At 52.8% G+C, this 15908-nt stretch overlaps 1 protein-coding gene across 4 annotated transcripts; it reads left to right on the top strand.

Moving 5' to 3' along the window:
• The first annotated feature begins 3406 nt into the window (after window positions 1-3406).
• On the top strand, window positions 3407-15814 carry HCN3 (hyperpolarization activated cyclic nucleotide gated potassium channel 3). Of its 4 annotated transcripts, XR_611539.5 has the most exons (9): window positions 3407-3902; window positions 8392-8821; window positions 9952-10113; window positions 10517-10735; window positions 11143-11289; window positions 11702-11942; window positions 13139-13303; window positions 13747-14673; window positions 15357-15814. XR_611539.5 is itself a non-coding variant. In XM_003817050.6 (8 exons), the coding sequence occupies exons 1-8, from the start codon at window positions 3625-3627 to the stop codon at window positions 14427-14429; spliced, it is 2325 nt and encodes a 774-aa protein (XP_003817098.3). In that variant the 5' UTR covers window positions 3407-3624; the 3' UTR covers window positions 14430-15814. The 4 variants fall into 4 exon arrangements, 3 of the variants coding, with proteins under 3 accessions (XP_003817098.3, XP_034792850.2, XP_008968446.3); XM_003817050.6 differs by having other exon boundaries at window positions 13747-15814; XM_034936959.3 differs by lacking the exon at window positions 9952-10113 and having other exon boundaries at window positions 13747-15814.
• The last annotated feature ends 94 nt before the right edge of the window (window positions 15815-15908 follow it).

Below are 15908 nucleotides of genomic sequence, written 5' to 3'. Positions count from 1 at the left end.
GGGCGGAAGTTCATAGGGGCGAGGAGGGTCCACGGGGACAAGCTGGAAGCCTTCCAGGCCCGGTATGCCCCGCCTCCTGTCCTTTCCCTCTCCGTCTTCAATCTTTTACCCTTTGCATGGAGACGTGTGGCTTAGTTAGGTTTGGAGTTTAAAAGAAAGGATTGTCATTGTCAATACAGTGTCGCTGCTCTGCAAGCCTGACTGTAGTGAGGCTTGATGGTGAAGTCTCATTCTTCTGCATAGCCTGAAAATAACCATTTCTTAAAACACTTCACCTACCTATCCCCAGGACAAAAGTCTGCCACCTTTTGTCATCAACAAAAGTTATGCACGACTCGGGGTGGGGACACAGCCATGGAGGAAAGGTTTGAGCAATGGAGGGTTGGAGAATCGGGTGCCGAAAAGGGGGACTTACTTGAGAACTGTATCCTAAGGTGGCTTACATAATGTGTGAGAAATAGAAGTTTACTAGGGCCGGGCGCGGTGGCTCTCGCCTGTAATCCCAACACTTTGGGAAGCCGAGGCGGGCGGATCACGAGGTCAGGAGTTCGAGATTAGCCTGATCAACATGGTGAAATCCCGTCTCTACTAAAAATACAAAAATTAGCCGGGCATGGTGGCATGCGCCTGTAATCCCAGCTACTCAGGAGGCTGAGGTAGGAGAATCGCTTGAACCCGGGAGGCGGAGGTTGCAGTGAGCCAAGATCGGGCCATTGCACTCCAGCCTGGGTGACAGAGCGAGACTCTGTCTCAAAAAAAAAAAAAAAAAAAAAAAAATACAGGCGCGCATCACCACGCCCAGCTATTTTTTTTTTCTTGTAGAGATAGTGCCTCACTTTGTTAGCCAGGCTAGTCTTGAACCCCTGAGCTCAAGCAATCCTCCCCCGTCGGCCTCCCAAAGTGCTGGGATTACAAGCATCAGCCACGGCGCCTGGCCAGTTTACTAAATCTTAAAAAAGAACAGGAAGGCTGGGCGAGGTGGCTCACGCCTGTAATACCAACACTTTGGGAGGCCAACGTGGGTGGATCACTTGAGCATAGGAGTTTGAGACAGCCTGGGCAACAGGGCAAAACCCAGACTCTTAAAAAAACACAAAAATTAGGCCAAGCGCGGTGGCTCATGCCTGTAATCCCAACAGTTTTGGAGGCCCAGGAAAGTGGATCACTTGAGCACAGGAGTTTGAGACCAGCCTGGCCAACCTGGTGAAACCCTGTCTCTACTAAAAATACAAAAATTAGCCGGGTGTGATGGCAGGTGCCTGTAATCCCAGCTATTTGGAAGGCTGAGGCACGAGAATCGCTTGAATCCAGAAGGTGGAGGTTGCAGTGAGCCGAGATGGTGCCATTGCACTCCAGCCTGGGCGACAGAGTGAGACTGTGTCTAAAATAAAATAAAATAAAAAATAAAAATTAGCCAGTCATGGTGTCTCTCACCTGTAGTCCCAGCTACTCGGGAGGCTGAGGTGGGAGGATCACCTGAGCCTGGGGAGGTCGAGGCTGTAGTGACCCGTGATCGTGCCACTGCACTCCAGCTTGGGCGACAGAGTGAGACTCTATCTCAAAAAAAAAGAAAGAAAATGAGAAAGAGAAAGAGAGACTTTACAGAAGGAATTGAGAAGTGGTCAGAAAGGTCAATTGAAAGAGAAATAATATAATCTGAGAATAACTATATTAAAGTCAGGGAGCTGAGCAAGGTGGCTCACACCTGTAGTCCCAGCTACTCAGGAAACTGAGGTGGGAAGATTGCTTTGAGGCTGCAGTGGGTCATGATCACACCACTGCACTCCAGCTTGAGCAACAGAGCAAGACCCTGACTCTAGAATGAGTAAATAAATAAAGTCAGGAAATATTAGAGAGGAGCTGGATGAAGGATGGTCAGATGGAGGTTAGATCAGATAACCAGACATAGTTTAGAGAAGTTCCCTGGAATAGAACATGGAGAGCAATCAATGAAGGAGTCGGGGAGAGAGAAGTAAAGATTTCACTTCCACCTCCTGGAACATTTTCCTAGATTATTAATTCATTCAACAAGCATTTACTGAATGTCCACTATGTGTCCAGAATTATGCCAGGTGCAAGGTTCCTGTTTCTCAGAGTTTCACAATCTAACAGGAGAGAAAATCTGTAAATAAATAATGAGACCATGCTCATGCCTGTAATCCTAGCACTTTGGGAAGCCAAGGCAGGAAGATCACTTGAGCTCTGAGTTCAAAACCAGCCTGGGCAACATAGTGTGACCTCATCTCTAAAATAATAATAATAATGGTAGCCCTGTGACATGAGTTGCTCAAAACAGTGGTGCCCTGGCTGCTGTAAAAAAGCTCTAGAATAGACCCTACCTGGGGAAATGAGAGTTGGAAATGTGTTCCTAGGTTTCCTAGAGAAAGCAAGATCTGAACCAACTGTTCGAAAGTGAATTGGAGGAGAATACCAGGCAGAGAAAATATTTGCAAAAGCATAGAGACAAGGCAGCACAAAGTCTTTCAGCATGATTGGGGCTGTGGCTTTCAAGAGAGGGACTGTCAGAAGAGAGACTGTTGAAACTAGGTCCAAATTTTTTGGGCCTGGTACACCATGCTAAGCAGCTTAAATGTACCCCTGTAGAAGATGGGAAAGCTTGATGGGCTTCAAGCAAGTGACACAGCCATAGTTGGATTTTAGGAAGGTAACTGGCAGGGAATGGAAGAAGAATTGGCCTGGAAGAGGTTGAAGACTCTTTTAGAGGTTTCCGAAGTAATTTAAGTGAAAAAATGCTGAGGGCTTGAAATGAGGCAGTGGTAATAAGAATTGGAGATGAAGGGGAGAATTTGAGATATTTAGGAATTTGTAGCACTTCGCATAGCACTGCAATTTACCTGTCTGTCGTTGGGCACAGATGAGCAGTGGCTTTATGGCTAGGCCTTTGTTTTTGTTTTGTTTTGTGTTGTTTTCCATTACTACATGGAGATGCTAAGACTAGGACTTTTGTATTCATTTTTGTTTCCTCAGCATCCACTCAATGACAGGCAGAGTTGCACTTGGTGAAGGCTGACAGAATGAATTAGGAAATTAAATACTAGGGGAAGCAGTTCGGAGGAGACCAAAAGACAAGAATATGCCTAGGACAGTGTTGAGAGAAGACGGCAGCAGGACAGAAGTCCCTGGGCGAGAGTGGAGAAGAATCCCAAAAGCCATTTCCACTTCTTCCATTGGTCCCCAATCCCTCTCCCTCCCAAGTCCTTCAAGCTACAAACCCGCGTCCGATTTTCCCGCCACTGCAGGGGGCTCCTCCTCCCTGGTTCTCAGTGGATGAAAGGCCAACGCTAGGCCACGCCCTCTCCCTGGCTCAGGCTGCGCTCCCCGCCTTCTTTGCTAAGCCACGCCCCTCTCGGAGTTCCTCCAGGATCCCGGCGGCCCAGCCCCGCCCGGTCTTGGCGCGGCCCTCGCCAGGGGGCGCCGCGCAGCCCGCCCGCCGCCCGCCAGTCTAGCACACACCCCCTCCGCCCCGCGCGCCGGCGATTCCGAGCCTACGACGCCTCCGCTAGAGCCCGCGGGGCTGCGCCGACTCCTGCTCTGGAGGGGTTGCGGGTACCTGATGGCCACAGAGGGCTCTAGGAGGCCGAGCGTGTAAGCGGGGTGGGCGCCATGGAGGCAGAGCAGCGGCCGGCGGCGGGGGCCAGCGAAGGGGCGACCCCTGGACTGGAGGCGGTGCCTCCCGTTGCTCCCCCGCCTGCGACCGCGGCCTCAGGTCCGATCCCCAAATCTGGGCCTGAGCCTAAGAGGAGGCACCTTGGGACGCTGCTCCAGCCTACGGTCAACAAGTTCTCCCTTCGGGTGTTCGGCAGCCACAAAGCAGTGGAAATCGAGCAGGAGCGGGTGAAGTCAGCGGGGGCCTGGATCATCCACCCCTACAGCGACTTCCGGTATTGGGGGCTTGGCGGGGAGGGCAGGGTACATCAATCCCACCCTCGCGGGCAGCGACACCGGGACCCGGCCCGCCCCACCCTCCACGGTCACTTCATTTCCAGCCCGGGGTCCCTTGGTGGGGCAGGAGAGTCACTTGCACCAGTCTAGCCTGGGAATTCCTGGGCGGGTATCCCCTGCCGGAGGTCCTCCGTGCCTGGACAGGCTGGGGGCACCAGAAGGGGCAAGCAGACATCAGGGGATCTCCAGAGACCTGGATTTCCTCTTTCAGGAACCCGGGACCCCATCCGGACCAAAGGAACTACCAGAGTTTGGGACCCCTGCCTCCTCCAGTCCTGCTTGCTGGAGATCTAGGAAATTATATTCTAAGTATCGGGGCCAGTCTGAGGGAGAAGCCGAGCTCCGCCATCTCCCATCCCCACACCCGCTCCTTAGCACCTGCCTAGTTCAGCATGACAGACTACCAGGAAAAATAGGGACGCTGAAGGGGACCGGGGGTCCAGACCTCAGCTCTGGTCGCTGTCCCTAGTGCTGAAGGCGGGGGCGGCGGGGCGGGGCCGAGACTCAGAGTGACTGAGGCGGCAAAGCAGGGGCAGGACCACCACCCAGGTGACTCCCAGAGAAGGAACAGAGGGTGGGGGTGGGGCCATTTCACAGTCTCAGTCAGGGTGTACCTCTACATCAAGGTCGCTAGGGGAAGACAGCAGCCCTGTCCTTGGGGGAAATGAAGGACAGCTCTTGGATGAGGCAGGGATGTGTGCAAAGCACCTAACCTGGGGAACTAAAGAAGCAGAGAGGAAGAGGTGTGAATCTGGAGCCTCGAAATACAGTTGTAGACCCAGACATTATCTTGAATCCACATATATACACACTCCCTCTATGTCTCTCTTCCTCCCATTGTTCCTTTCACTCCTGTCTTTGCTGCCAGTGCGCCTTTTCTAGTCTCCTGTGGATCTCACTCTCTTCCCTCAGTTCACTCGCAGACGGATCCCCAGAAGCCTGGTATCCCTCTGATTGTGCTTCTCCATTCTCTGTACTACATCACCCGCCAGGCTTGTGACCCACCTGTCAGTCAGGCTGTGAAGATGCTTTCATGGCTAGGCGAACCCTCTTTCCCTCCCCTCTCTTAGTGTCTCACAATACAGGATTCCTCCTCAGCAGCCCAGGAGAGAAAAGAAGAATGGCCGAGGGTTTTTGTTTATACAGTCTAAGGGGCTTCCCAGAGGCCCGGACTTGAGGAAGTTTCTTTCAGGGCTGAAAATTGATTTTGCAGTCCGAGTCAGAAGGGGCTAGCTCCTGAGTTGACACTGGGATTAGGTGTGTCCTAGAATTAAAACCACCATAGGTAACTGAGTCCCTGAGATTTTCCTGTGCCATTCTCTGAATGAGGGCTTCACACAGTTCCCTCTTGACCTCTTCTTTCCACGGTGTCTGCCACAGCAGTGTCACTCACCCCTGCCCATGCCTCTGCCTGTGCTCAGCCAGAGTCCCAGTGGACACAGGGAGGCCAGAGGAGGAAAGGTATGCAGAACTCAAGCCTTGCTGCTTCATGATCTCCTGTGGAGCTTCTCTGTGTGTGCAGCCCTGTTTGAGGTTCTGTGGAGGGGGAAGGGCATCCCTGGAAAGCTCAATTCAGAGGAAGGCAGGATAGACCACCCCACCCTGAGACATGGATGAGCAAACCTCAGCAGAGGAACAGGATCTGTGGGTCCAACTGTGTTGGAGAAGAGGAATGGGGTGGAGAAGGCTGGGGAGGGCATGAGGTCCTAGACTAGAATGGGCAGATAACTGGAGATGGGGGAAGCAGCAGCCTTTTCAGAAATCTGGGGATAAAGAGTGAGTGAGTCATAACACCAACTAGTGCCTGTACCACACTGTCACATCTATTGTCTCCACGTAAATGTTTTCAGCAATGCTGTGAGATTAGCACAGGATACTTTAGCTTTTTTTTTTAACCTTAAAAATATTTAGCAATGGTGAGGTAAATGATATATAGTAGGGATATGTATGTATATGGAAGAGTAATTTTATTTATTTATTTATTTTTATATTTGTTTATTTATTTTGAGAAGGAGTCTCACTGTGTCGCCCAGGCTGGAGTGCAATGGCACAATTTTGGCTCACTGCAACCTCCGCCTCCCGGGTTCAAGTGATTCTTCTGCATCAACCTCCTGAGTAGCTGAGATTACAAGCGCATGCCACCACGCCTGGCTAATTTTTGTATTTTTAGTAGACGTGGGGTTTCACCATTTTGTCCAGGCTGGTCTCGAACACTTGACCTCATGATCCACCCACCTCAGCCTCCCAAAGTGCTGGGATTACAGGTGTGAGCCACCACACCGGCAAATTTTTATTTATTTATTTATTTATTTATTTTGAGACAGAGTCTCACTCTCGCCCAGGCTAGAGGGCAGTGGAGCGGTTTCAGCTCACGGCAACCTTCACTCCCAGGTTCAAGCAATTCTCCTGCCTTGGCCTCCTGAATATCTGGGATTGGGATTACAGGTGCGCGCCACCACACCTGGCTAATTTTTTTTTTTTTGAGACAGAGTCTCGCTCTGTCGCCCAGGCTGGAGTGCAGTGGCACAATCTCGGCTCACTGCAAGCTCCGCCTCCCGGGTTCACGCCATTCTCCTTCCTCAGCCTCCTGAGTAGCTGGGACTACAGGCGCCCGCCACCATGCCCAGCTAATTTTTTGTATTTTTTTAGTAGAGATGGGGTTTCACCGTGTTAGCCAGGATGGTCTCAATCTCCTGACCTTGTGATCTGCCCACCTTGGCCTCCCAAAGTGCTGGGATTACAGGCGTGAGCCACCGCGCCCAGCTATTTTTTTTTTTTTTTTTGAGACAGAGTTTCACTCTTGTTGCCCAGGCTGGAGTGCAATGGCACAATCTCGGCTCATGGCAACCTCCACCTCCCAGGTTCAAGCGATTCTCCTGCCTCAGCCTCCTGAGTAGCTGGGATCACAGGCATGTGCCACCACTCCCAGCTAATTTTGTATTTTTAGTAGAGATGAGGTTTCTCCATGTTGGTCAGGCTGGTCTCGAACTCCCAGCCTCAGGCGATCCGCCCACCTTGGCCTCTCAAAGTGCTGGGATTACAGATATGAGCCACCGCACCCAGTGCCTGGCTAATTTTTAATTTTTTTTTTTTTTTTTTTTTTTTGAGATGGAGTCTCGCTCTGTCACCCAGGCTGGAGTACAGTGGCGTGATCTCTGCTCACTGCAGCCTCTGCCTCCCGGGTTCAAGTGATTCTCCTGCCTCAGCCTCCCGAGTAGCTGGGACTACAGGTGTGCACCACCATGCCCAGCTAATTTTTATATTTTTCGTATAGATGGGGTTTCACCATGTTGGCCAGGATGGTCTCGAGCTCTTGACCTTGTGATCTGCCCATCTTGGCCTCCCAAAGTGCTGGGATTACAGGCGTGAGCCACCACACCTGGCCTTCTTCTTTTTTTTTTTTGAGGCAGAGTCTCACTGTTGTCACCCAGGTTGGAGAGCAGTGGTGCGATCTCGGCTCACTGCAACCTCTGCCTCCCGGGTTCATGCCATTCTCCTGCCTCAGCCTCCTGAGTAGCTGGGATTACAGGCTCTCGCCACCATGCCCAGCTAATTTTTGTATTTTTTGTAGAGACGAGGTTTTGCCATGTTGGCCAGATTGGTCTCAAACTCCTGACCTCAGGTGATCCGCCAGCCTCAGCCTCCCAAAGTGCTGGGATTACAGGCATGAGCCACCAGGCCTGGCCTAATTTTTAACTTTTGTAGAGATAGGACCTTACTATGTTGCCCAGGCTGGTCTTGAACTCCTGGACTCAAATGATCCCACTTTGGCCTCCCAAAGCGCTGGGATTACAGGCGTGAGCCATAGCTTTTCTTTTGAGACAGGGTCTCGCTCTGTCAGTCAGGCTGGAGTACACCTCAGCCTCCTGAGTAGCTGGGACTTTAGGTGTGCACCACCTGGCCTGGCTAATTTTTTTTATTTGTTGTTGAGATGAGGTCTCACTATGTTGCCCAGGCTGTTTCTTGCTTCTTTTGCTCAGCATTGCATTTGTGAAATTCATCCATAGGGCTGAATGTAGCTGTAGTTGGGTAATTTCACAGCTGTATGGTATGCCAGCCCATAAATAGTGTATTTATCTACTTATCTGTCTACATTTTTCTACACAAGGACATGTGTGTTGTTATCAAATTTAATGCTGCTATAAACATTCCTATGTGTATCTCCTGGAGCGCATATTTTCCTTGGATGTGTCTATACGTAGGAATGGAATTGCTGAGTTGCAGGGAGTGCAAATGTTTAACTTCACTAGATAATGCTGAACTATTTTCCCAAATGGTGGTCCCAACTTATACTCCCAGCAGCTGTAAACAGTCATTCTGTTATTGTGTATCTTTGCCCATTCTTGGCCATGTCAGCCTATCTTCTGTCAGTCTAGTGGCTGGTGAAATATCCTCATGGTCTTACTCCTCATCTCACTCCCACCTTAGGTTTTACTGGGACCTGATCATGCTGCTGCTGATGGTGGGGAACCTCATCGTCCTGCCTGTGGGCATCACCTTCTTCAAGGAGGAGAACTCCCCGCCTTGGATCGTCTTCAACGTATTGTCTGATACTTTCTTCCTACTGGATCTGGTGCTCAACTTCCGAACGGGCATCGTGGTGGAGGAGGGTGCTGAGATCCTGCTAGCACCGCGGGCCATCCGCACGCGCTACCTGCGCACCTGGTTCCTGGTTGACCTCATCTCTTCTATCCCTGTGGATTACATCTTCCTAGTGGTGGAGCTGGAGCCACGGTTGGACGCTGAGGTCTACAAAACGGCACGGGCCCTACGCATCGTTCGCTTCACCAAGATCCTAAGCCTGCTGAGGCTGCTCCGCCTCTCCCGCCTCATCCGCTACATACACCAGTGGGAGGAGGTGGGGTGGGGAGGTGGCGGGCGGGGCAGTGGGTGGGGGATGTTGGGGGAGAAGGGGGCGGGGCGGCTGGTGGACTTCTCTAGGAAGATGCTATGGGTGGGGCTCCTGGTGACCTTATAGTGTGGGGAAGATGGGTGGGGCTTCCGTGCGTGAGCTCTCTCCAAAATTGGTGGGGGAGAAGCAGGAACAGAATGAGGGTTCAGGGGATGGGGCCTGGGGTGAAGATGGTGGCACAGGAGGGTGGAGCACAGCTGCCGGACACACTTTAGAGTTAGCTGGATGCTGGGCGGAGGATGAGGTGTGGAAGAAGCTGGAGCTTCAGCTTCAGAGCAGCAGAGTTTAGTGGTTCAGATTGTGGGCTCTGCAGTCTCATTGTCTTTGGTCAGATCCCAGTTTTATTGTTTACTATAGGAGACTTGGTTTTCTGTTCTATAAAATGAGAGTGTTAAATACACTTACCTGTGATAAGACTGTTAGGATTAAAGGAATTAATACATGCAAATCACTTAGAAAGGTGTCTAGCACATACTAAGTTCTCAGTGAAGCCACTATTATATATTATTATTATTATTTTTATTATACTTTAAGTTTTAGGGTACATGTGCACATTGTGCAGGTTAGTTACATATGTATACATGTGCCATGCTGGTGCGCTGCACCCACTAACTCGTCATCTAGCATTAGGTATATCTCCCAATGCTATCCCTCCCCCCTTCCCCCACCTATTATATATTATTATGACTGGAAAGGAGAGGGCTGCTGGATTAATTCTTACACATATGCCCTGGAGACATTACACTGTGAAATGCCCTCTCTCTTTTCTAGGCTACACCTGGGCAGCTTGTGCAATAGATTTGTTTGATTCTCTGCTGTGACACTTACTATGTGGTTCTGGGCACATGACTGACCTCAGCTTTCCTATCTATAAGATGAGAGAAATAAGAAACTGCTTTGCATTAGCTATACATGTGTGCCACAAAACTCCACACAAATGAATAATAGTTGTATTTTTTAATTCATGGGGGCTGGGGCTAGGGAGTAGTTCAGAAGAGAATTTGCCAGGCTGGGAATGGAGGAGGACAAGCAGGGAGGGGTTCCTGTCCACAGCAGCTCCTCCTCGGACTCCTCAGATCTTTCACATGACCTATGACCTGGCCAGTGCTGTGGTTCGCATCTTCAACCTCATTGGGATGATGCTGCTGCTATGTCACTGGGATGGCTGTCTGCAGTTCCTGGTGCCCATGCTGCAGGACTTCCCTCCCGACTGCTGGGTCTCCATCAACCACATGGTGGTGAGAAGTCCCCACAGCTCTGCCTTTCCTGGGCCTTCTTAGGGCTCTTCTGCCTGAGTAGCAGGGATGGCCACAGGGAGCAGGAGGTGGGAGATGATCACAACAGAAAATAGGAGCGAGGAGGTGGGGAGGAGGGAGGAAAGGGGAAGGAGACCCAGAAGAAGTGCTCGTGTGTTGGAGGGAGCAGGCAAAGGAAGGGTACCTAGCCGGAAGCTGAGGCCCCCAAGTTGCAATAGAGGACCCTTTTGCCTCAGGGCCCCCCAGAACCAAACTTAAGTGCCTGCCAGGAGGAAGGCCTGCAGTAGAAGGGGCAGACAGAAAGACCAAAGAAGGAAAAGGGGCAGGCAGAGAATGAGGCTCCGAGGGGCCCATGCCCAGCTCTGCAATATACTCTGCCCCTCAGAACCACTCGTGGGGCCGCCAGTATTCCCATGCCCTGTTCAAGGCCATGAGCCACATGCTGTGCATTGGCTATGGGCAGCAGGCACCTGTAGGCATGCCCGACGTCTGGCTCACCATGCTCAGCATGATCGTGGGTGCCACATGCTACGCCATGTTCATCGGCCATGCCACGGCACTCATCCAGTCCCTGGACTCTTCCCGGCGTCAGTACCAGGAGAAGGTCAGCAGGGACAGGAGAGGGAGGTGTGGCATGGAGGGGTGTTGGAGACTGGGTAGCCTGACTTGAGGCCCATTCTGATGTGTGCCCCTGTTGCGTCTCTGTTTCCTTTCCTGCCCTGTGTCCATTTGTTCCCTGCCCCTGCATGTACCTTTTCCTTGTTTGAACCTATGCCTGTGCTTGGCCCCTCTGCTGTCCACGCCTGGGTTTTCCTATGACTGTGCTCTGTGTCTTCCCGGTATCCATCATTATCCATATTCCTCTGTGGCCCTGTGTATCCATGTCTGGTTCCACGTTTCACCCCTTTGAGTTTGACCTGTGTCTCTGACCTTCCGCACACACACCCCACTGTGCCGGCCCCAAATCTCTCCCTCTGTCCTCTTGCCCCTGGCAATGGGCTGGCCCTCCAGTACAAGCAGGTGGAGCAGTACATGTCCTTCCACAAGCTGCCAGCAGACACGCGGCAGCGCATCCACGAGTACTATGAGCACCGCTACCAGGGCAAGATGTTCGACGAGGAAAGCATCCTGGGCGAGCTGAGCGAGCCGCTTCGCGAGGTGGGGCTGGGTTGGGCCTGGAAGGGGGGCTCTTCAGGGACCTGGAGTGCTGTCTGGTGGTAGGGGCTATTGGTCAGCAGGTGCTCCTATAGGGAGTGAGGCCTGCAGAGGGCCCTGTGGGAGGCCAGGTATTTGGGCTTTCAGGGGCTAGGGTCTTTCTTGAAGGCCCTTTGAGGGTGAAGGATACATGAGGAGGGACTATAGGGATCTCTGTTTTTGGGGGATGGTCCTGCAAGGGCTCATGGGAAAGATCTGAAGGCAGGAGCTTAGGGATGGTCCCAGGCCCACTGATGCCTCCCCATCCTTTGGCAGAACATGACCCCAGGGGTGGGGTTTCTGGAAGCGGATGAGCTCGGTGGGATCATCTCAGGTCAGGGGCACAGCCTGCCTGACAGGCCCCTCCCCTGTCCAGGAGATCATTAACTTCACCTGTCGGGGCCTGGTGGCCCACATGCCGCTGTTTGCCCACGCCGACCCCAGCTTCGTCACTGCAGTTCTCACCAAGCTGCGCTTTGAGGTCTTCCAGCCGGGGGACCTCGTGGTGCGTGAGGGCTCCGTGGGGAGGAAGATGTACTTCATCCAGCATGGGCTGCTCAGTGTGCTGGCCCGCGGCGCCCGGGACACACGCCTCACCGATGGATCCTACTTTGGGGGTCAGCAGGCCTCAGGGAGGGTGGCAGGGTCACGAGCAGACAGTGGAGAGGGCAACTGCTCCCGGGCTCTGGGTCCCTGCCTCAGTACGCTGCAGAATCACAGAGCTCCAGCCCCTCCCCAGGCCTACTCAGTGAGAATCTCTGGGCTGGGGTCTGGAGCTCTATAGTTTTTGTTTGTTTGTTTGTTTTTTGAGGTGGAGTCTCGCTCTGTTGCCCAGGCTGGAGTGCAGTGGCACGATCTCGGCTCACTGCAAGCTCTGCCTCCTGGGTTCACACCATTCTTCTGCCTCACACTCCCGAGTAGCTGGGACCACAGGCGCCCGCCACCACGCCTGGCTAATTTTTTGTATTTTTAGTAGAGACGGGGTTTCACTGTGTTAGCCAGGATGGTCTCGATCTCCTGACCTCATGATCTGCCCGCCTCAGCCTCCCAAAGTGCTGGGATTACAGGCGTGAATCACCGTGCCCGGCCTGAGCTCTGTAGTTTTTAAAGCTTATCAGGAGATTCTAATGCACAGCCAGGTTGCAAACTACTGGGCCAGAGGGCCTTTTAGAACCCTTAGAGAGTGAAATCCAAGGATCCTATGAGATGAGGGAAAGGCAGGAGTGAAGCAGAGCTGTCCTGGAGCATAAGCTTTTTGGAGCTGCCTGGTGGTGTGTTTCAGGGACCCAGCCTGTGGCAGTAGGGGCAGTTCAGCCTTCCACTGCCCAAAGTGACCTGAGGCTCATATAATCTCTCAGTCCCCAAACCACCCACTACTCCCATCATGTTGCACTTTGCTCTTTGATACTGCTTTTCTCCTTCAGGGCTGCCCTCAGTGTTTGTTCAAGGGGGTGGGAGGGGTACACTGAGTTGCCCAGGTCTACCTCTTGGGATTGAGCAGTCGGGGAGGGGTGGGAGTTAAAGTGGAGTGGAATCACTGGGAATTTAGGGCCAGCAAGACCTGCCTGGTCATCAGCCTTCATATGGAGAGAGTAGGAAGGACAGGGAGCAGTAACCCAGTAATTGTGGGGGTCTGGAGAAAGACAATGCTTGCGGTGTTTAGGGTTCCTGGGCCATGGAGGTAATAGGTAATCAATGGTTTCTCCCAAGTCTAGGGAGGAGCCTTAGAAAGTTGGGTCCACTGCTGCAGGCTCAGCAAGAGGAGTTCTGGGGACAAGGACGGGGTTCTGAAGCTTCCTCCCAATTTCTGCAGAGATCTGCCTGCTAACTAGGGGCCGGCGCACAGCCAGTGTTCGGGCTGACACCTACTGCCGCCTTTACTCACTCAGTGTGGACCATTTCAATGCTGTGCTTGAGGAGTTCCCCATGATGCGCCGGGCCTTTGAGACTGTGGCCATGGATCGGCTGCGCCGCATCGGTGAGACCTGTCCACCCCATCTGCTCTGGGTCCAGACTATGCTCTCACCCCACCTCCAAAGCACGGAGCCCAGGCTTTAGGGCTCCAGGGTCATATCCCAATCCATTCAGTCCCAACAAATGCTCCCTAACAGGCCTTTCAACACTGTGGCCCACTGTCCCTATCCCTCAGCATGTCCTTCCCAGGAGAGATAGCATCCCAAGCCCCCATGTCCTGAGTCCTCCTTCCCCTGAGTACCAGTCCCCTGACCCTCGCTGTCTCTGATACATACCCTCTTCCTCCAACCCCCATCTCAACCCCCATAGCCCCATTGCCATACTACTGACTCCCATCCCCTACCCTCAACCCCACCCCATCCTGATACTCTCATACTCTTTGATATCCAACATCCATCTTGGATTCCTTCCCTATCCTTAACTTCTCCCTCCCGGTACAACTTCTAGGCAAGAAGAATTCCATACTGCAGCGGAAGCGCTCCGAGCCAAGTCCAGGCAGCAGTGGTGGCATCATGGAGCAGCACTTGGTGCAACATGACAGAGACATGGCTCGGGGTGTTCGGGGTCGGGCCCCGAGCACAGGAGCTCAGCTTAGTGGAAAGCCAGTACTGTGGGAGCCACTGGTACATGCGCCCCTTCAGGCAGCTGCTGTGACCTCCAATGTGGCCATTGCCCTGACTCATCAGCGGGGCCCTCTGCCCCTCTCCCCCGACTCTCCAGCCACCCTCCTTGCTCGCTCTGCTTGGCGCTCAGCAGGCTCTCCAGCTTCCCCGCTGGTGCCTGTCCGAGCTGGCCCATGGGCATCCACCTCCCGCCTGCCCGCCCCACCTGCCCGAACCCTGCACGCCAGCCTATCCCGGGCAGGGCGCTCCCAGGTCTCCCTGCTGGGTCCCCCTCCAGGAGGAGGTGGACGGCGGCTAGGACCTCGGGGCCGCCCACTCTCAGCCTCCCAACCCTCTCTGCCTCAGCGGGCAACAGGCGATGGCTCTCCTGGGCGTAAGGGATCAGGAAGTGAGCGGCTGCCTCCCTCAGGGCTCCTGGCCAAACCTCCAAGGACAGCCCAGCCCCCCAGGCCACCAGTGCCTGAGCCAGCCACACCCCGGGGTCTCCAGCTTTCTGCCAACATGTAAAACCTTTGAGTACATCCAGCCTTAGTTCTTGGGGTGCAGTAGTATGTACCCAAGGGCAGATGCCTCTTGGGGAAGGCCGTGGGGACCTGAAACATTGCCCCTTGGAAATGTCGACCCTGTGCGGACATTCCGCATACTGCCATGAAGATGGTCTCTGTGTCCTCAGCTCAAGAATCCTGTAGCTTGTCCCATCATAATCCATTCACCCGTTCATCATGTGTACTGAGCAGCTACCATGTTCAAGGTAATATGCCAGGCGCTGTATGTCTCCACTGCCAAGTAGAAGTGACTCAAAACCCTCTGACAAGGATATTCCCTTGGCTATGGTCCTGCCAGGTGCAGGCCCAGGCCCATGACCCCACCTTTACTAAGCACAAGTACTTGCCACTGCCATCACTGCCAAGTAACTAGATGTCTCTGTTTCCCTGCCAATGATCCTGCAGGTTCTGCCCGGTCTGGTTATCTTCCTGTTCCTGTAGCATAGCCAGGCACTGCCAATCACCTGCACCCCCATTGCTGTCAGCAGATGTCTTGGGTCCTGAGTGTGGGTATCCACTTTTACCCGCTCACTGCCACCTGTGGACACTCTGTGTCTACCCTCTGAGTGGGAACATACTTCTAAGTTCCCTGCAGTCTCTGTCCTGTGGTAGACCATCTTTTTGTAAACTGCGAGCTTCCTCTTCCCTGTACCCTCTGCCCCAGTCGTGACCCCCTAAAAGTTAAGGGGTAGTTGGCACCTCCTTATTAATATGCCAGCCTAGATCCCCCCCGGTGGAGGGGCAAATGGCTGAATCCTTGTGTGATATTTTTTTCTTCGCTTGTTTATTTATTCATTTATTTAATTGTATTTATTCATTTACTAACTTTATGTGTTACCAATTAATTTTGTTTACCCATTCCTTTATCCATCCCTCCCCTCCTTTTCAGGTAAGGAGACAGGAGGAGTAGGAGGAGGCAGGGCCTCTCCATGCCAGCCTCTGTGGTCCTTGCCCAAACCCATCAGCGCAATACTTGAACCTTCTCCCAGGTAGGGGCAGGAGGAGCCACATGAGAGAGGGAGAAGGACCGTGTTTACCTTTAGAGTTTTGTTTTGTTTTTTCCTTCTGAGTTTGCTGTTGGTGCAGGAGTAAGGGAAAGGCCCAAGGTATCCAAGCCTGGGGAAGGGCAGGCCAGCCAGCACCTCTGCCTTCTCAGGGACAAGAGTAGTCCTTTACCACCCTCACTCTGCCTGTCCCCTCTCCTACTCTACAGCATTAAAGACTGTGGGACCAGGACCCTAAGTCTCCTTTCCTTCTGGGTGGGGAGTTCTGGGGTTCTTGGTGTGGGGGAGAAGTTTTATAATTGCTTCCAAACAGCTGGGTTTAAATATAAAATAGACACACTCATTTTTGGCTCTTGGTTTGTGTGTGGGAACAAAGTGAGTGGGAAGGAATTTCTGGGTGCAGAAGGAAGCAGCCGGGGATTTGACCAAGCAGGGTA

The sequence above is a fragment of the Pan paniscus genome, chromosome 1 (genome assembly GCF_029289425.2).
Source record: "Pan paniscus chromosome 1, NHGRI_mPanPan1-v2.0_pri, whole genome shotgun sequence".
Classification (NCBI taxonomy): Eukaryota; Metazoa; Chordata; class Mammalia; order Primates; family Hominidae; genus Pan; species Pan paniscus.
The sequence above is the reverse complement of the archived record's forward strand: the minus strand, read 5'-3'. Positions and strand labels throughout refer to the sequence as shown.